General features: G+C 54.1%; 7 protein-coding genes across 7 annotated transcripts; 5 read left to right on the top strand and 2 right to left on the bottom strand.

Annotated features, from left to right (window-relative positions):
* Positions 1 to 188: 188 nt before the first annotated feature.
* On the top strand, positions 189 to 1,275 carry P152DRAFT_457694 (5-formyltetrahydrofolate cyclo-ligase; the record flags this gene model as incomplete). The annotated part of the gene is made up of 4 exons (XM_033679282.1): positions 189 to 250; positions 304 to 810; positions 876 to 1,187; positions 1,237 to 1,275. Coding segments are annotated over exons 2-3 (551 nt in total), but the record flags the coding sequence as incomplete, so codon positions are not given.
* On the bottom strand, positions 695 to 1,924 carry P152DRAFT_434323 (putative small nuclear ribonucleo protein SmE). The gene is made up of 3 exons (XM_033677486.1): positions 1,386 to 1,924; positions 1,239 to 1,329; positions 695 to 1,189 (listed from the first exon to the last, which is right to left on the bottom strand). Exons 1-3 carry the CDS (start codon positions 1,521 to 1,523, stop codon positions 1,137 to 1,139), a joined length of 282 nt encoding a protein of 93 aa, XP_033534967.1. The 5' UTR covers positions 1,524 to 1,924; the 3' UTR covers positions 695 to 1,136.
* Positions 1,865 to 5,774, top strand: P152DRAFT_457692 (ARM repeat-containing protein). Its single transcript, XM_033679281.1, has 7 exons — positions 1,865 to 2,450; positions 2,516 to 2,608; positions 2,659 to 2,937; positions 3,058 to 3,148; positions 3,197 to 4,489; positions 4,542 to 4,967; positions 5,020 to 5,774. Exons 1-7 carry the CDS (start codon positions 2,328 to 2,330, stop codon positions 5,646 to 5,648), a joined length of 2,934 nt encoding a protein of 977 aa, XP_033534966.1. The 5' UTR covers positions 1,865 to 2,327; the 3' UTR covers positions 5,649 to 5,774.
* Positions 5,775 to 6,106: 332 nt separating this feature from the next.
* On the top strand, positions 6,107 to 7,860 carry P152DRAFT_415226 (NAD(P)-binding protein). The gene is made up of 2 exons (XM_033677046.1): positions 6,107 to 6,969; positions 7,028 to 7,860. The coding sequence occupies exons 1-2, from the start codon at positions 6,374 to 6,376 to the stop codon at positions 7,371 to 7,373; spliced, it is 942 nt and encodes a 313-aa protein (XP_033534965.1). The 5' UTR covers positions 6,107 to 6,373; the 3' UTR covers positions 7,374 to 7,860.
* A 2,630-nt stretch (positions 7,861 to 10,490) lies between these two features.
* On the top strand, positions 10,491 to 12,237 carry P152DRAFT_395422 (DUF500-domain-containing protein; the record flags this gene model as incomplete). Its single annotated transcript, XM_033676303.1, has 3 exons — positions 10,491 to 10,527; positions 10,584 to 10,687; positions 10,756 to 12,237. 3 exons carry the CDS (start codon positions 10,491 to 10,493, stop codon positions 12,235 to 12,237), a joined length of 1,623 nt encoding a protein of 540 aa, XP_033534964.1.
* P152DRAFT_513577 (uncharacterized protein) lies at positions 12,238 to 13,091 on the bottom strand (the record flags this gene model as incomplete). Its single annotated transcript, XM_033682806.1, has 1 exon — positions 12,238 to 13,091. Exon 1 carries the CDS (start codon positions 12,934 to 12,936, stop codon positions 12,238 to 12,240), a length of 699 nt encoding a protein of 232 aa, XP_033534963.1. The 5' UTR covers positions 12,937 to 13,091.
* A 749-nt stretch (positions 13,092 to 13,840) lies between these two features.
* On the top strand, positions 13,841 to 16,400 carry P152DRAFT_448642 (uncharacterized protein; the record flags this gene model as incomplete). The annotated part of the gene is made up of 2 exons (XM_033678071.1): positions 13,841 to 13,847; positions 13,963 to 16,400. 2 exons carry the CDS (start codon positions 13,841 to 13,843, stop codon positions 16,398 to 16,400), a joined length of 2,445 nt encoding a protein of 814 aa, XP_033534962.1.
* Between the last annotated feature and the right edge of the window lie 870 nt (positions 16,401 to 17,270).

The following is a 17,270-nucleotide window of genomic DNA, read 5'->3' as shown; positions in this document are numbered from 1 at the left end:
GGACACTATACAAAGAAGTGCGAGTTCACGATCTTGTCAATGCAGAGAACATCAATCTAAAGGCATCAATATCGCTAGAATCTTAACCATAGTTCCGCGAGTTGCCGAAAGTCTACATTACATACCAGCCACTTGATGGCTCTGGGTCCAGAGGGCGAAATGGCGAGCCTGAAAATCACCAAGAAAGAGTTCAGGACGCGCCTAAATAGCGTCCTAAAGCAATTGACAAGAGAGCAAATCCTGTCGCAATGTCCGTTTCAATTGCAGCATTGATTTGCATACTGTATCTAACGTGCTGGACAGCAAAAACAGCATCAGAGAAACTGATGTCACTCCCGGAATATCGGGATGCGCGGCGGATATCCATTTACTTGTCCATGCCGGCAAATGAAATAGTAACCACCCAGATTCTTGAACATTCCTTCTTAGATGGCAAGAAGGTGTTCGTGCCGTGCATCTACAAGAGGTCAAAGCCGGAGCCCGGCATTCCTACTTCGATCATGGACATGTTGGAGCTGAAGTCGCTGGACGATTTCCGCGCATTGAAGCCGGACAACTGGGGTATTCCGACGATTCCTAAAGACTCCATCCCGCACCGCAAGAACTGCTTCGGCGTATCAGGGCTCTCGGAAGAGCATCCGGACGAGAAAGCCGACGATGCAGGGCTGGATCTCCTGGTCATGCCGGGAATGGGATTCGATCTGAGCTTTGGCCGGCTCGGTCACGGGAAAGGATACTATGACTACTTCTTGCAACGATACGCGGAGCATTCACAGAAAGGATTGGTTTCGAAAGGGATGCCATTTCTTGGTGAGCATCTCTCCCACCCGTCTTGTCTTCCGACGCCTGAGGCGACTCGCTAATCGCGTCGGTAGCCGCGCTATCGCTAAATGAGCAAATCTTGGGCCAAGACGAGCAGGTTCCGATGGGTCCTACCGACTGGAGAGTCGATGCCTTGATCCAAGGCGACGGAACCGTGCTGCGAGCTGATAAATAGCTCGTGGTTCAATGTCTCTCCACCCGTTTGCTTCCCGATGACCATTCCCGACCGGTTCATGATGGTCGTCCAAAAAGAGTCGTTCGCGAAATTGTTCTCCCAAACTCCACATGCAGGGGCGCATTCGTTCAACAAGGGATCATTGTACCATCTGGATAAGTGATACGTTGTCTCCTTTCAACAGGATTTGACCTTTCATGAGCATTAGTATACGCGCAATCAAGCATACTATTAGACTTACCCAAAGGCCGCTTCGTCTCCTCTTGATTTTTTGTCGCCAGCTTCACCTCCACCGCGTCGTCAATGACGAGATTCATAAACTCATCGAATCCCTAATCTAGCGGTCAACAACTGCTTTAGTTTCCACAGTGTGTAGAGTACAGCATACCCTGATCTTGCCCTCTATCCTGATCTGCAGTTGCTCGAATAGCCATATTGAGACGGGGCTCTGTTGCTGAAGCAGGCGAAAGATAAAATTGATGGGTGGTAAGAGGACCTTGCCTCTGCCTCCTCCTCTGCCAGACATGTTCGGGGACTCTGAAGGATCGATCGATAGAGCTCAGTTGGTTGTTCGTTTCAAGGTGGATTGTCAATCAAAGACGGGCTTTCGGATGATTTGTTGCAGGAAGTAGCTCCTGTAGAGTCAGTGTTTCCTTGGTTTGATGGGGTACTTTTGTCCCGTGTCTTGTGGTGCTGAAGTATCAAGCAGGTGAAAGCTGGAGTGCTGTAGCCCTGTCGTGAAGTTTTGTGGACGCAGAGTGGTCGAAGCTCAGGGTGGTGGGATCACGTGACTGGTTCTCAGATATCGGCGCCAAAGAAATTCCGATCACCTTTGCGCCTGCTCCCTTGTTTAGGTCAGAACTCGTATGACGATGGTGGTTGTTCATGATGAAGTCCACGACAAGCAATCTAAAACACAGATAGCTCAGAAAGGGAGTATTGAGATAATAATGGAATGCAAACCTTGTGCTGTAACCTTTTAAAATTGCCATTATCTCAAGATTTACTCTAAATCATGAACAAGGCCACACGCAATTGATGGTGCCAAGCCCCACTCTCTTTGTGTGCTGTTGTCACAGCACCACCTCAAGCTCCGCTCTACACAGCCGCGATCTGATATTTCGGTCTTTACCATCTATTCCTTTCCGATCACCTCCAAACCAACTAATCCATCTTCCTGTTCCTCTTGCATCCCTGTAGAGGCATTTACCGACCGACGTCAACTCCCCTCATTCTCTAATGCCCCGAGCCCCGCATACGACCTGACGTCCCGCATAATCCTTTCACGTCATCCAGATTTCCCGCCCTATTTGCGCCGTGCTATCTCAATATGGCCCTCGCGGCACCCGAAGACCTCGTGCCTATCCTGTCGGCCGTTGACACCCTTCAGACCAATGCCGACAGGGCGGAGAAAGGCCAGGCTCACGAATTTCTCGACCAGTTCCAGAAAACGGTGCGTCTGGGGAATACCCATCAGCGCAAAATCCAGAAGCATCCACTAACAGTTGTCATTCACAGCAAGATGCATGGAACACGGCTTTCTCTATCCTGCAAAATGCCGATATCTCGGTCCAAGCGAAGATGTTCGCAGCGGTCACGTTGAAGGGAAAGGTAGAGATGTTGAAATATGCTGGAGGAGGATGAAAACTAACCCCACACAGATTGTCTACGATATACATCAGATTCCCCGCGACACCCTTCCGTCACTCCGCGACTCGTTGTTACAAGCTCTTGTCGGCTACCGGGCTGGACCGAAGCCTATTCGAACGCTGCTATGCGTCTGTTTAGCGAACCTCGCTATCCAGATGACGGAATGGAAGGACGTTCTGCCGTTGGTGATTAACAGCCTAGGAAAGGACCAGGAAAGCATACCATGTGTTCTGGAGTTCCTCCATGTGCTTCCGGAAGAAGTTACGGAAGGCCGCAAAGTCAACCTCTCAGTACGTCGCCGATCGATACCCGTGTGAAATGGTCCCCCTCAGTCAGCCGTCGGCCGATCTGTTCCTATTGTACATCACTGTGGTCTTTAAAGCTTGTCTAATCTTTGGATTGTGGTACAGGAAGAAGAATTGGACCAGCGGACCAAGGAGCTCCTGGAAAACAATGCGTCCCACGTCCTTGAATTGCTCTCCAGCTATGCGCAATCCTCCAGTAAGTTCTCGAATCTGCCTCTGTAGTCTATCTAATACGTGCAAACAGAATCCGCCGCCAGAAATCCACAGCTTATGGAATGCATTACATCTTGGTCCATGGAAGTCCCGATTCTCGATATTGCCAACTCCCCTCTTCTCGAGACCGTGTTCGCATCGCTGGAGGACGAGGAAAACAGCGAAGCATTTGACCAAGCCGTCGAGTGTATTTGCTCCATATTCAGGGAAACGAAGGATGTGGATGCGAGCCTAGATGTCATCAACATCCTGTTTCCCCGCACGGTCAAACTAAAACCGAAAATCAAACTCGCAGCCGATCAAGAGGACGGAGAGCTTATGAAAGGCATTACTCGAGTATTTGCAGAAGCAGGGGAAAATTGGGTCGTGCTCATTGCACGTCATCCAAAGGAGTTCCGAGAACTGGTTGAATGCATTCTTGAATGCGCCGTCCGCGACCGCGAAAAGGACGCGATCAATTCTACTTTCATCTTCTGGTACGAGCTAAAACAACTCCTAACCATGGAGAAGTACGACGAGGCTCGCAGAGGGTATTCCGATATCTATTCGAACCTAGTCGATATCATGATCAGTCATCTCCAGTACCCTGCTGGGGAAGGCACCTCGAACGATGATCTGTTCGACGGCGACCGGGAAGCAGAAGACAAGTTCCGAGAATTCAGACATCAAATGGGCGACGTCCTGAAAGATTGCTGCTCGGTCATCGGGGCCACGGAGTGTCTGCAAAAGTCTTTCATCCTGATCCAACAGTGGATTTCCACCTACGGCTCGAAAACTACAGCGACGGAGGTACCGCATTGGCAAGAGTTGGAGGCGCCATTGTTCAGTTTCCGTGCGATGGGCCGAATGGTATCTCCCGAAGAGAATGAGGTGCTCCCACATTTGATGCCGCTCCTGGTACAAATTCCGGATCACGAAAAGGTCCGCTTCCAAGCAGTCATGTCCCTGGGCCGTTATACGGAATGGACTGCGCAGCACCCCGAAACCCTAGAGCCGCAATTGAACTATATCATGGCAGCGTTTGAGAACAAGTCAGTGGAGGTTTGCCGCGCAGCAGCTCTCTCGTTCAAGTTCTTTTGCTCCGATTGTGCGGACTTATTGAAGCCCTTTGTCCCTCAACTACAGCCTTTCTACCAGAATGCCCTCCCTCGTTTAAGCGACAGCGCGCAGGAAGAAGTCACCGAAGGTGTCGCGGCGATCATCGGAAGGCTGCCACCCACCGAGATTTATGAGGCGATGAAACTCTACTGTGACCCTCTCATGAAGACTTATATGGAGCTAGCGCAAACCGCAAGCACCGATAAGGAAAAAACGCACCTTGCAGGTACAGTCCTCCGATCATATTTTATCCCAACGCGGTGCCTAACAATCTCTAGACAAACTAGCGCTGATATGCATCTTCGTCGAGATTGTCCACCCCTATATTGAACCCGGCCAACCCCATCCGGCAGTTCGCTATTGCCAGGAGATATTCCCGATCCTCGCTGCTATTGCGGACAACTTCGTCGAATGTTCCCCCATCGTCGAGCGAATATGCCGGTGTTGGAGATCGATGGTCCTCTCCTACCGAACGGCAATGGCACCGCTTCTTCCAGATCTTGCAAACAAGCTATCCTCGGCCTTCGCTTCAAGTAAGCAAAGTGGGCTGCTCTGGGCCACCGATGCTATCGTTCGAGAGTTTAGCGATGGACAAGACGACGTGGACGAGGCCACGCTCAACGCCATCTTCCAATTCTACGAAGCGCAAGCCAAGACCTTCCTACAAACTTTGAGCGATCTGAGTCGGGAGCAAATGGGTGATGGTATGTAGTGATACCATATCAGATTTCTGAACGAATACTAACCTCTACGTAGTCATCGAGGACTTCTTCCGCCTCACGAGCGACGTCTTACTCTACCACACCTACCGTGTCCTCCCCTCTCCCCTCATGCCCACCATCATCGCCGCCGCCTCTGACGCCCTCAACCTTCTCAAAATGGAACCCATCATGGCCGTCCTCCACTGCCTCCGCGATTTCCTCGCCTACGGCCGCGCCGAGCCCCCCACCTCGACCCTCTCCTTCGGCCACGACTCGTACGAGCACCGTGTCAATCCCCCCGAAGTGCGCCAGAAAGTCGCCGACATCCTCACGAACCTGGGCGAGGGCCTCACGCAGCGCGTGCTCATTGGGATGATGTTCTCGTTCCCCAGCGACTGCATCCCCGACGCGTCTGGCGTGCTGCTGGGCTTGTTCCAGGTCGTCCCCGCGCCCGCGAGCCAGTGGGTGGCCAAGACGTTGCAGCTGCTCCCCGCGGGCAGCGTTCGTGAGGCGGAGGCGACGAAGCTGATGAAGGGCATCGAGGAGAAGTTGGCGGGCGGCGACGGGGATGTGAGGAGGATCCGGGCGCTGCTGCAGGACTTCACGAACTCGTATCGCAGAAGAAACGTGGCGCCGAGGGAGGGTTTGGGGAGTCTGGAGGGGAAGAGGTTTAAGTTCGGGTGAGCGGGATAGAATGGGTGATGCGAGACGGGCTGTGAGAAGCTGCATAGACGGACATGTACGTCGAGAACTTCTTATGGATAGTCGTTGTCTTGACGCATTATGGCAAACGAGATGTAGAATAAGAGGGCATAGCAAATGCGAGTAAGTCGACGGTTACCTAATATTGCCGTTTGCTAAGTGTTGAATTCGATGATCAACCCATTCACATCTTCACTACCATTGAACCTCACACACACTCACCGTAGCTCCATGGAGGAGTACCTAGTTAGGTCGGTAGATATACGACTCTAATGGCGGATGAGAAGAAGGTACAGGTATCCCAATAATATTCCGTATTGAATTACATCTGTAGCTCATTTAAGCTTTGTTAATTGCTAGAATTCGTGAAGAACAGAGGGGATAGGGAGTTCAGTCATGTGCTGTGATGCTTCTCCTATTTATTCCGCTCAAATATTATTGCCAAACCCTTGCTACTATTCCGTCATCGCATTTCCTTCAGGTTGGTTGTACAGTAGTTGACAGCTTAGCGTTAAGCACCAATTACTTGGGATCGGGCAGCTGTAGGATTCGCTCTACGATCCCATTCAATGCAACGCTCGATATGCTTGGAAATCAGTAGGGCGTACTCCGTGCTACCATACCGATTCCATACTTCTCCACCCAAATCAACTACGTATTAACGAGCTATAAAGCCATCAAGAAGCGAAGCGATAATCCCCCAAACTATGGCTTCTCAAGCACCTAAAGTCCTCATCTTCGGCGCCACCGGCGTCATCGGCCGCTTCATCACAGCCGCCCTCGTTGACTCCAAACCCTCGCTCGGCCGACTCGGGATCTTCACTTCCGCCAACACCGTCGAGACGAAGCCCGCCCAAATCAAATCCCTCCAAGACCAAGGTGTCGACGTCATCGTCGGAGACGTGCGCAGCGAGAGCGACGTGCGCGACGCCTACGCAGGCTTCGACACCGTGGTGAGCGCGGTCGGGCGGAACGTCATCGCCGACCAGATCGAGCTGATCCGCATCGCCGAGGCGACGCCGAATATTCGGCGGTTCTTCCCGTCAGAATATGGGACGGATATCGAGTTTGGGCCGCAGTCGGCTGGGGAGAAGCCGCATCAGCAGAAGCTGAAGGTGAGGGGGTTCATCAGGGAGCAGGTGAAGAGGCTGGAATATACGTATCTGGTGACGGGGCCCTATTCGGACTTGTATATCGGTAGGAGTAATGGCAATATCGAGGCCGGTGGATTTGACGTGCAGAGGAAGAAAGCAGTGCTGCTGGGAACTGGCAATGAGAAGATTGCCCTGACGACGATGTCGGAGTAAGTAGCTCTATGGCTTTCTGGTAGATACAAAGCGGCGAACTAACGCGTGCGACAGTGTTGGTAAATTGCTCGTTGCAGCAATCCAGCACCCTGACGCTTCCCGCAACCGCGCCCTCATTGTGAACTCCTTCGTCACTACCCCGAAGGAGATCCTCGCGGAGTACGAGCGCCAGACCGACTCGAAATGGGAAGTCTCGTACACGCCACTGGAGGACTTGAAGACGCGGGAAGAGCAGCTTTGGAGCGCGGGAAACCCCATCGCTACGCTCTATACGCTCCGGCGGATATGGACGGAGGGTGGCACGTTGTACAATAGGCCGAGAGACAATGCACTGATTGGGGACCCGGATACGGAGTCACTGGAGCACGCTGTAGGAGAGGCGATCAAGAAGAATGCATAGGTATTATGCTTAGGGAACTTTGTCCCCGGGAAATTTCATCAGATACACTCTTTCATGGCATATTCAGTCATTATCGTCACTATTTCCCAGGAATATGCACTCATCAGATTCCCTGCGAGGGCGAATCATCTGGACGAAGACTGTCCCTTTTTCTTTTTCGGTTACCTCGTTGGCCTACTTGCGTTGGAGAAGATGAATATATACATCTCCTGCATTTTCCATGTTTACTTGGAGTTGCCGACGCCGTTTACATACCCATTATAATCCTCGTCCTCGGCGTCGGTAACTTGTGGATGACTATCCGTATCATTTCGTGAGCATACCTTCGGCTGGGACTGCCTATGTATCATGCTCTCTAGACTATGACATGGCTTAGTCGAGAACACGGCATCAAGGTCTGAATGGATCGAAAACCCCGGAAATTTTTCTTCTGATATGGGCCGATCGAGATATTGGTTCGATTGGAAAGGTAAATGGGTATTCTTTCAGGTTGCTGGCTAGTCCCTAGCCTCAGTGAACCAATATATGCCGTAGACTCTATCTCTGCTAACAGGAAGACATATTCCAGAGGCATCCATGATAGCTTATCAGGTGGTCACAGCGACTTTTGATGTGGTCAATCAACGGGTGACTGTGTTTTCTAGAAAAATGCCCCTCTTAAGGTACGCTTTGCAATGATACAATGGGACACAACTGACTTGATAGAATGTATAATGGACAATAGAAAGATTGGCGAAGCTCGGAGATTTAACTGGGAATTGCTGGGACTACTTCTGAAGGGAAAGGCATCCTCTTGCTTGCAAACGCCCGGATAAGGGAATATAATGAACACGCTCTGCCATCCATCGATACCGCACTGCAAGCTCGTAGTTTGTAACTAAGTTCGAACCCCTGCCTGTTGGCCAACCACCTACTTGGCCAGTATCACCATCTTAGCCACCATCATGAAAACCGTGACATCTCTACCACCACGTAATTATATTGAAAATTCAAACCATAGGACTATTGTACAGCATCTTGGGGAGCGTCTGGTATAGTTTCAGCCACGGGAATACTCTGTTCTAGTATAGTATTTGCCTCCAGAAGCCGTACAGCCTCTTGCGCTACTTTGATCTCTTTAATCTGTGCGAACTTAACATTGGGATCTATCCGAACCTTCTTCTTGCGTTTTGGGGCTGAGGCGGCATCTAGACGGGCCTGGAGACTCGCAATTTTCAGATCTGATGCAGCCTGACGCGCCTGTAGCACTCCGATTGCCTTGGCTGCCTTCCCTATGTAGGCCTTCGTCCACTTCGTCACGCGTGTGTTCTTGCTAAGAACGCGCAATGCACTTTGTATTTGTTTGGGCTTGTAGGGCGTCGTCTGGAGGACCGAGGCGACTAGTATTGGGGTGCGTGGAGGCGTGTTTGGTCGTGGAATTGAGGATGCGGTTTCGGTATGCGTGGGCGGTACCACGAACCGGTTATTGAGACCTTTTGACGGGTCCCACGGTATAAGACCTGCAGCCTTCCACCCTGATCTGATTGTACGGTCAATTAGGCGTGCCCGACGCGCCTCAGCATAGAGGACAATGAATCTTCGTCGTTTAATCGGTAGCGCCTCGTCGATATACGCGCTTTGGCGGAGGAGGGCCTTGTAGAAGCGTTTCAGAGGTGAAAAACAGGCGAGATCGAGAGGCTGAAGGATGTGGGAGGTATGCGCAGGTAGGAAGACCACAATCACGTCATTTATCCTGCATTCGTATAGGAAATCGACGGTTGCGTGGCTTCCGTGCCCGTCCATGAGTAGGATCCTGTACCGTCGCTCTGTAGCGGTTTCAGGGAGGAAAACTGTACGAAGCCACACCAACGCGTGTTGATCTGAAGTCCAGCCGTTTGGTGATACCGCATAATGGAAGTCTGGAGGTTGTTCAGGGAACCAAGCAGCTTGTAGGGACGCGCCTTTCTGGATAATGGTTGGTTTGATATAGCGACCGGTCGCAGAGACTGATTCTATGATAGAACACCATTCCCGGTTCTCAGGACTCGTGATATAAGCTGTCGACTTCTGCGAGTCTGCGATGACAGTAGAATTAGCACATATTCCCATTCCAACACCGACTTCATCCATATTCCATGTATCGGAAGGGTGGACATCGTACTGTGTCTGAACTTGGTGAAAATACGCGTAAAACCCATTGATTGTATCCTGGGTTGCAGCCTGACGTCGTACGACATCTAGACTATGCCCAACACACGTCGCAACGCGTGGATTTCGATGTAGAAATCGTGGTATCCAATTCTTCCCAAGGGGTGTAGAATCACCCTGAAGCTCTAGAACTCGCGCGGCCATTTCACGCAGACGTGCGTGGGTAGGGGGGAATCCTTGAGCGTCACTCTCAAGTATCCAGTCGACTAAAAACCTCTCTTGCACCGGTGTAAGGCGTTGGTTCGATTGTTGAGCTGTAGAGCGCGATTGCATGCCCTTGAGGCGGTTTTGAAGCGTAGCTCGATTGACCTTGAATAGGGCCGCAGCTTCATTTTGTGATTTGCATTGACCGGTCTCTACGGCATGGATAGCCTGTAGGAGTACCTCCTCTGAATTTGACATCGTAATACGATATGGTGGTTGAGATATTACGCGTTTGGTGATGGTGGTGAAGATGGTGATACTGGCCAAGTAGGTGGTTGGCCAACAGGCAGGGGTTCGAACTTACCCGATGGCTATTCCGTATCTACAACCAGATTCGGAAGTGAAGGGTTAATTTCGTCCCTTCAACATGATCATGGCCAAGGAAATATGTTGACAATACATACAATTGTGACATCGGTATGGAATGCATCCGTCACCAAGAGACAAAAATAATAAATATGTCGTCTTCTGCTGCGGCTGGTGGGGTGTTGTCGTTGTCATCAATGCGGACTGCAAGCCACGCACGCAACGCCGACACCCCCGCCATTTGAACGTAATCCTTGACCTCACTCTGTTGCCCAACTTGTCTCTATCAACCCTCCACTCTATATCCATATTCTCATTCCCGCTCGACTCCTACCCGTCGACCGTCTCCTTCACTGTGTATCTTTTGAACCCCATCCTTTCTAATTCCCTAGCCGGAACATCTCCCGCACAGCATCCACCATGGGGATCAACAACCCTCTCCCGTCGTCCATGCACAGTAAGTCCCCCGTCCCCCGATCCCCTCCAAAAATCCCCAGCTGAAGCCTCCGGAAGGTGAGTGCAAGAAGGCCGCGAAGATCCTCACCTCCTTCGTGGACCCAGGCCAAGCCTTCAGTCCCGACAAAGTCATTCCGCCCGCCGTCCTCGCCAATGCAAAGGTATGTCCCTCTCCCTACCGTCCCATCCCTCCCCTCATCCCACATCACTAACCCCCCTCCTCTCCCAGGGCCTCGCCGTCCTCACCGTCATCAAAGCCGGCTTCCTCGGCTCTGCCCGCTTCGGCTCTGGCGTCGTCGTCGCCCGCCTCGCCGACGGCTCCTGGTCCGCCCCTTCCGCCATCGCCACTGCCGGCGGCGGCTTCGGCGGCCAGATCGGCTTCGAGCTAACCGACTTCGTCTTCATTCTCAACGACGCCAAGGCGGTGAAGACATTCGCGCAGGCCGGGTCGCTAACGCTCGGAGGGAACGCGTCGCTGGCCGCCGGGCCCGTCGGGCGGAATGCGGAGGCAGCGGGGGCAGCGAGCCTGAAGAGCGTGGCGGCGGTGTTCTCGTATTCGAAGACCAAGGGACTGTTCGCCGGAGTATCGCTGGAGGGATCGGTGATCATTGAGCGGAAAGACGCGAATGAGAAGCTGTATAATCGGCGGGTGACGGCGCTGACGCTGCTGGAGGGCGGCGTGCCGGTGCCCCCGTCGGCGGATCCGCTGATGCGGGTGCTAAACTCGCGCATCTTCTCGGGCGCGGGCGGCTCGCTTCGCGGCACAGAGGTGTATAACGACGTGCCGGTGTACGACGACTCGCACGAGGACGTTGTGTGGCAGGGACGGCGCGGGTCGGCGTACGGGGAAGGCGAACGCAGCCATCGGGGTCAGGCGGGCGACGACTACGAGTACCGCGACAAGCCGCAGCGCGCGAGCACCTGGCAAGACGACACGTACGACCGGGCGCCGGCGGCGGGCGTCAACCGGTCGTTTACGGGGCGGGCGAACCCGAGCGAGACGTTCGATCGGCTGGAGTCAAGACCGACCGGGTTCGGCGGGAAGATGAAGCCGCCGCCGCCGACAGCGCCGAAGCCGGTGTTCGGGGCGAAGCGGGCGTCGTTGGGGGCGAATCAGGCGATCGCGAAGTTCACGTTTGATGCAGATCAGCCGGGGGACTTGGGGTTCAAGAAGGGTGAGGTCATCACGATCGTAAAGAAGACGGAGAATGAAACGGACTGGTGGACGGGGAGGATAGGGGATAGAGAGGGGGTGTTCCCAAGGTATGCTCAACCACTCCAAGACTTTATAATACGTGTATTGATGCAAGCAGCAATTACGTCGAAACGATATGACCGCGCTGTCCGTCACCGTCGGGGTGGGGAACCCCCTCCCCCTCGATTTCCTTTATCCGTACTTCGCTTTTTGATACCTGTACCTTATCTTTTCCGATCGGAGCGCGTGCTTCCGTCCATGAGACACGAACGTGAGGAGGAATCGGTGAAGCCCCGCCGGCTTGTGTTCGGTACCTTTTTATTTTATTTAAATAGCAACGGCGTCTGTTGGGGGCTTGCATTTGCATCTCTGACGGGGGTCTACAAACTGTCTTTTTTGCTTCGCCAACAATCGAGGAATCTTATGGCAGATCCGGTTCGTGATTGTCGTCGTGTAGCTCCCTTCTCCCCCATCACCAGTGATATTGATTATGACTTCCAATGCCAGCAATATTAATCAGCCTGGCCTAAACCCCAAATTATCCCATTCATCATCATACTCCTCATCCTCTTCCTCCTCGTCCTCCACCACCTCCTTCTCCACCACCTCCTCCACCACCACCTCCTCCACCACTTCTCTCCCCTCCACCACCCCCCTCCTCACTTCCTCCCTCCTCTCCCTCAACCGCCTCACCCGCCCCTCCAACCTCCGCATCTCCTCAAACTCCTCCTCCAACGCCACCACCGCGTCCTCCTGCTCCGCCGCTGTCTCCGCATCCCGCCGCCGCATTTCCCCCGCCGGCTTCTCACGCTCCTGCGCCGTCAGCTCCGACGCAGTCACTGGGGCGGCGGCGATCGTCGCGTGGGCGGTGAGAGGGTGGGTGGGCGCGGAGGTGGGGGAGAGTTGCGGTGGGGGGGTGGCGACGTCGCGTTCGAAGGCGGCCCATTCGTCTTCGTCGACGGGGTGGGCTGGTGCTATCGGCGCGGCGGTGGTCACCGCTTCCGCCTCGTCTTCCTTCCGCTCCTGGGGGGGAGAAGCTGGTACGTCGGCTTTTGATTTCTTGCGGGAATCTGTGGGCGCGTCGTTGTCGTCGGAGGGGGCTTTTCGCTTCTTGTTGTCTCGTTCGGCTTGGAGGAGGGCGGCGAGGCCTTGGGGGGGTTGTTTCTGGGGGCGGGTCTTGCGCTGCTGACGGTGGGTGGCTTGGATGTCTGCCATTGCGAGTGGGGGGGGTAATATGGGGAATTGCGAGATTATGGCAGCTGGAGACGTAGACCACGCTTGGGATCCCTTAACTGGTTACAAAGAGTCAATGCTGAAGTGTATTCACTGTCTTGGAGCTGGATGTATCAAGTAAGAGCTGTTGGTCGTTCACGGTCGTTGTTTCCTCTATGCCGGTTGGTGCCTTAGGTTCCAAGGCAACATGAATACATGTATTAGTTATGTTTATGCCTTAGGCCCCAAGGCCCGAGGCCAAGCTCTGTGCACGTGCTCCCTCCCTTCACATCACCTTCTCTCCTCTCTCCTCTCACCCGCCAATCGTCGCTCTGAGTCGTGAACCCTTTCACTTCAGTTCTCCACCCGGCAAATAATTCATCTTTCCCCTCGCCTCATGCGCTTCCATCTCCTACTTCATCCCCATCTCTCAACCTCTCAACCTCCCACACCTCCCATAGGTAAAACAACACATCCCCACTGTCCATCACCATCGCCTCCAGAATTCTACTCCACCCTCACTTCAGCTGCTCTCGGTGAGATCGCACCCTCGGAGGTCGGAGCTCCCTGGCAATTGACAAGCTCGACAAGCTCGACCACCCCCAGTGCAAAGGAAACTACACAATCGGTGGATCAGGGACTTCGCTGAAGCTGCAAGGCAACGCGTTGGATTGGCATACTAGCTATCTCGAGTGTGGAAGTCGGTCTTTACACGCCTGCCGGGTCGCGGAAAGCAAGCTTCACTTACAACTCCGTGACTGGTCGCGCATCTGTGATTATCGCCGCCTTCTCCATCTGTAGCGGACCCTCCTTAAATTCAATCGCATCCTACCACCCATCCCGTGTTCGTCGCTTCGAATGCGACGAAGCTGCCAATCTTCGATTTTGAAGTCGTTCCAAGAACACCATGTCTGGTAAGCTAAACCGTCGCGTGACTGTCAACCCCCTTCTCTACGCGATATCATTCACTGGCGCATTGTCGCGCATCGCGAAGGTGAAGACAACATGCTAATGCAACATGTTTTGCAGAGGAACCGCGTCGATCGGGCCGTGCGACGAAAGGCCAACACACCAAAAACCACGATTCGGAAACCCCCGCTCCCGCCACCAAGCGACGAGGCAGCAAGAAATCCGCGAAAGCGTCGCAAGAACCCGAGGATGCGGAGCCCGAAGAAGAGGAACAGGACGCGATCGTGCGCTGCGTGTGTGGCGCGACCGACGATGAAGGCGGCTACACGATGATCTGCTGCGACAATTGCGAGGCATGGCAGCACAATTCCTGTATGGGCCTGCCGGAAGACCAAAGTCTTTGTCCGGATACGTATTACTGCGAGCAATGCCGTCCCGACGATCACAAGGAGCTCCTCGATCTCATGGCTCGTGGGGAGCGGATCATTCCGCCGGCCGAGCGGAAGAAAGGGAAACGCAGGTCGCGAGGAGGGAGGAAGGGGAAGGATGACTCGCAAGCCCCGAGTGAAGTCGAGTCGCCTTCTGTGAACAAGTCGCAGACGGCCAAGGCGGTTGCGGATGTTGCGCCGAAGCGGAAACCTGGCGTGGTCGATAGTCCCGTACAATCTGCAGTGCGTACCAACCAAGTTATCTCCAACCAGCCCATAGACTCATCGGGTTCGCAGCCTCCCACGGCAGTGCCGGCGGACACCAAGACCGCTGTCCAGGACAAAAAATCTCCCATTCAGGCGAAGCGCCGTGCCTCTGCCCTCAATGCCGCGGAGAATGGCACCAGCAAACGGCGAAAGTCCGCAGTCGAAGTAACCGAGTCCGCGGATCCAAACAACGTACCAGTCGCGAGCGGTCTCGATAAACTGAGCGACGAGCGGAAGAAGGTGGCTTCAGTTCTCCATCGGGACCTTTCGGATCTCATCCGCAAAGCTTCCAAGGACGGCTACCGCATTCCCGACGGCGAGACGGCCGATAGCGTTGGTGAACGGTTTGCCGTGGAAATCGAGTATGCTCTCTACGGCAAGAAATTGCAAGGCCAAGATACGTTCTACGGCGAGCAGTTCCGCTCCATCCGGTTCAATATCAAGAAGAATCACACCCTGTTTCAGCGGTTACTACAAGGAGAGATGAGCCCCATGGAACTGGCGGACATGTCGTCGGATGACATGGCCAGCGAGGACTTGCAGAAAGAGATGCGGGCGATGAAAGACGAGGCTGATAAGCAGGCCACTTTGGTTCAAGACGATCGCCCGAGGATCCGCAAGACCCACAAAGGTGAAGAGATCATTGAAGATGACAACGCGGACCGCGGTGACGAAACACTTCCGCCGTCAGCTCCAGTGCGAAGACGACCAGACGAGGATCAGGATATGAAGGATATCAGCGATGACCATGACGACGCCTCCAATACCGTAGAACTGCCTGATGATGCTGTTCAACCTCAGCTCGCGGCTCTCCAGACTGCTCCAGGTCCACAGGATACCCCTCCTTCTGCCCACCGGTCGTCGTTCGATGTCGGGGCGGTCTGGTCGTCAGTGCACTCTCCCAAGCAAGGGCAAGGCCAATTTCGCAAGCAATCTGTTCAACGACCATCGAAGACACCCGGGCAAGAACCCACTCCTACCAGCCAAGTCGAGGACCCCGATGTGGACCGCCTACTCAAGGACGATGAGGGCGAAGAGTCCGGTTTCGACGAGGTAGCCGCGATCGCGACGAGAGACCCATCTGTCGCGTTCTTCCGAGAGTTCAAGCATGGCACTGATGTCAAGTTCTTCGGCCTCGCACGCCACGTCGCCGGCGCGAACGTGCTGCAGATGTTCCCGGAGAAGGACATCGTCCCCGCCCCGGTTTCCATCGTCGGCCGCATGGGCGTCAAAGACGGCGACGACTACTTCTACCACCTCTCCTCCTCCCACACCACCGACATCTCCATCTACAGCCTCGCCCCCGGTCCCCGCGACACCGATCGCCACTGGTACGACTACGTCTTCCGCTACTTCACCGACCGCCACCGCTGGGGCGTCGTCGCCGATGACTCCTTCCACCCCCCCGTCAACGACATGTACCTCATCCCCCTCCCCGCCGGCCCCGCCCCCCTTCCCCGCCTCTTCCAAACCCTCAACCTCAACCGCCTCCCCTCCCCCCGCCCCGAACCCACCCTTCTCCTCGCCATCGCTGTCCACACCGCCAAACCCCTCGGCCTGCCCCCAGGCGACCCAGCCCTCCTCGCCCCCGTCACCGACTCCTCCTACCCCCCCGGCACCGGCACCTTCGCCCCCGGCGACGTACCCGCGCCCGCGCACCCCGCGTTCCCCCCGCTGGCCGCGGAGATCCTGGCGCCGTTCCTCGATGCGCCGGTCGTGAGGCAGCTGGCGCCGAAGTTGCATGAGATGGCGCGCGAGCAGCTGATGAATCTGCGGCATGTGCTGGAGCAACGGCCGGATTTGCGGGAGGATATGGTGGTGTTGACGAATTATATTAAGAGTGCGAATGCGGGGAGCGCGTAGGCGGAGTGGGCGACATTATGGTGTGATCGGTGGTCTATGATCGGGTGTTTGCGATCGGGTCTGCCTGATGAGGCGTAGATAGGATGATGAAGGGCGGTTATCGGCGTGTTTCTCTGGGAATGGGTCTGGGTACGGATGGATATCACGGCTTCGTTTTCCATGGCCTTTCTGCACCGAATACTTTGTTTCGATTCATGTTTTGTTATCGATGGATGAGGGCCGCAGAAGAATGTGCGGGTGGCTCCAATTGGTTGCCTCCCGCATCAGGATGGAATTCTGCAGACGAGGTGTTTCCAACGAAATACCGTACGTGGGCAAGCCATGTTGGCTCTTTATGTTCTTTATCGACCACAACGTTAAAATCGAGAATTCTAAGATCGCTTATTCGATCGATCGTCGTGTATCGCTGTTTCAAGTTTTGATTGTCCGTTGCCTAGAAAATGCAGAGTTAAAAGTATGATATTCCGCACCCCTCTTATTCTTCGGGTCATCATGGTTCCGTTGTAAGCTCAAAGACCACTCGGGTTATTCCCAAAGAATCTCACTAGCTGTGTTTTATTGAAACAATACTGCAGCTCCTCACTCCCGTTCTACCTCCTAATTCCTGCAATTTACGGAATATATGATATCGTATTCCTCACTCATTCCTCGCCCAAATCACCGAGTCACCGACAATGCCGAATACCTCCCCTGTACGCAGTACTGACCGTTGGTTTACAAAAGCGAGATGCGACCCTGTTATTCATGCTGATACAAGCACCCAAAAAGCCAAAAATACCGCCGGGCACGTACCAAGAAATGCCATGTGCGCCCTCGAAGCTTGATCAGCCCGAACGAGTCAAGAGATAAGCCGCGGATGCTGACGATTGG

Source organism: Eremomyces bilateralis (genome assembly GCF_010015585.1).
Source record: "Eremomyces bilateralis CBS 781.70 unplaced genomic scaffold P152scaffold_7, whole genome shotgun sequence".
NCBI lineage: Eukaryota > Fungi > Ascomycota > Dothideomycetes > Eremomycetales > Eremomycetaceae > Eremomyces > Eremomyces bilateralis.
This window is presented reverse-complemented; position numbering and strand designations above follow the sequence as displayed.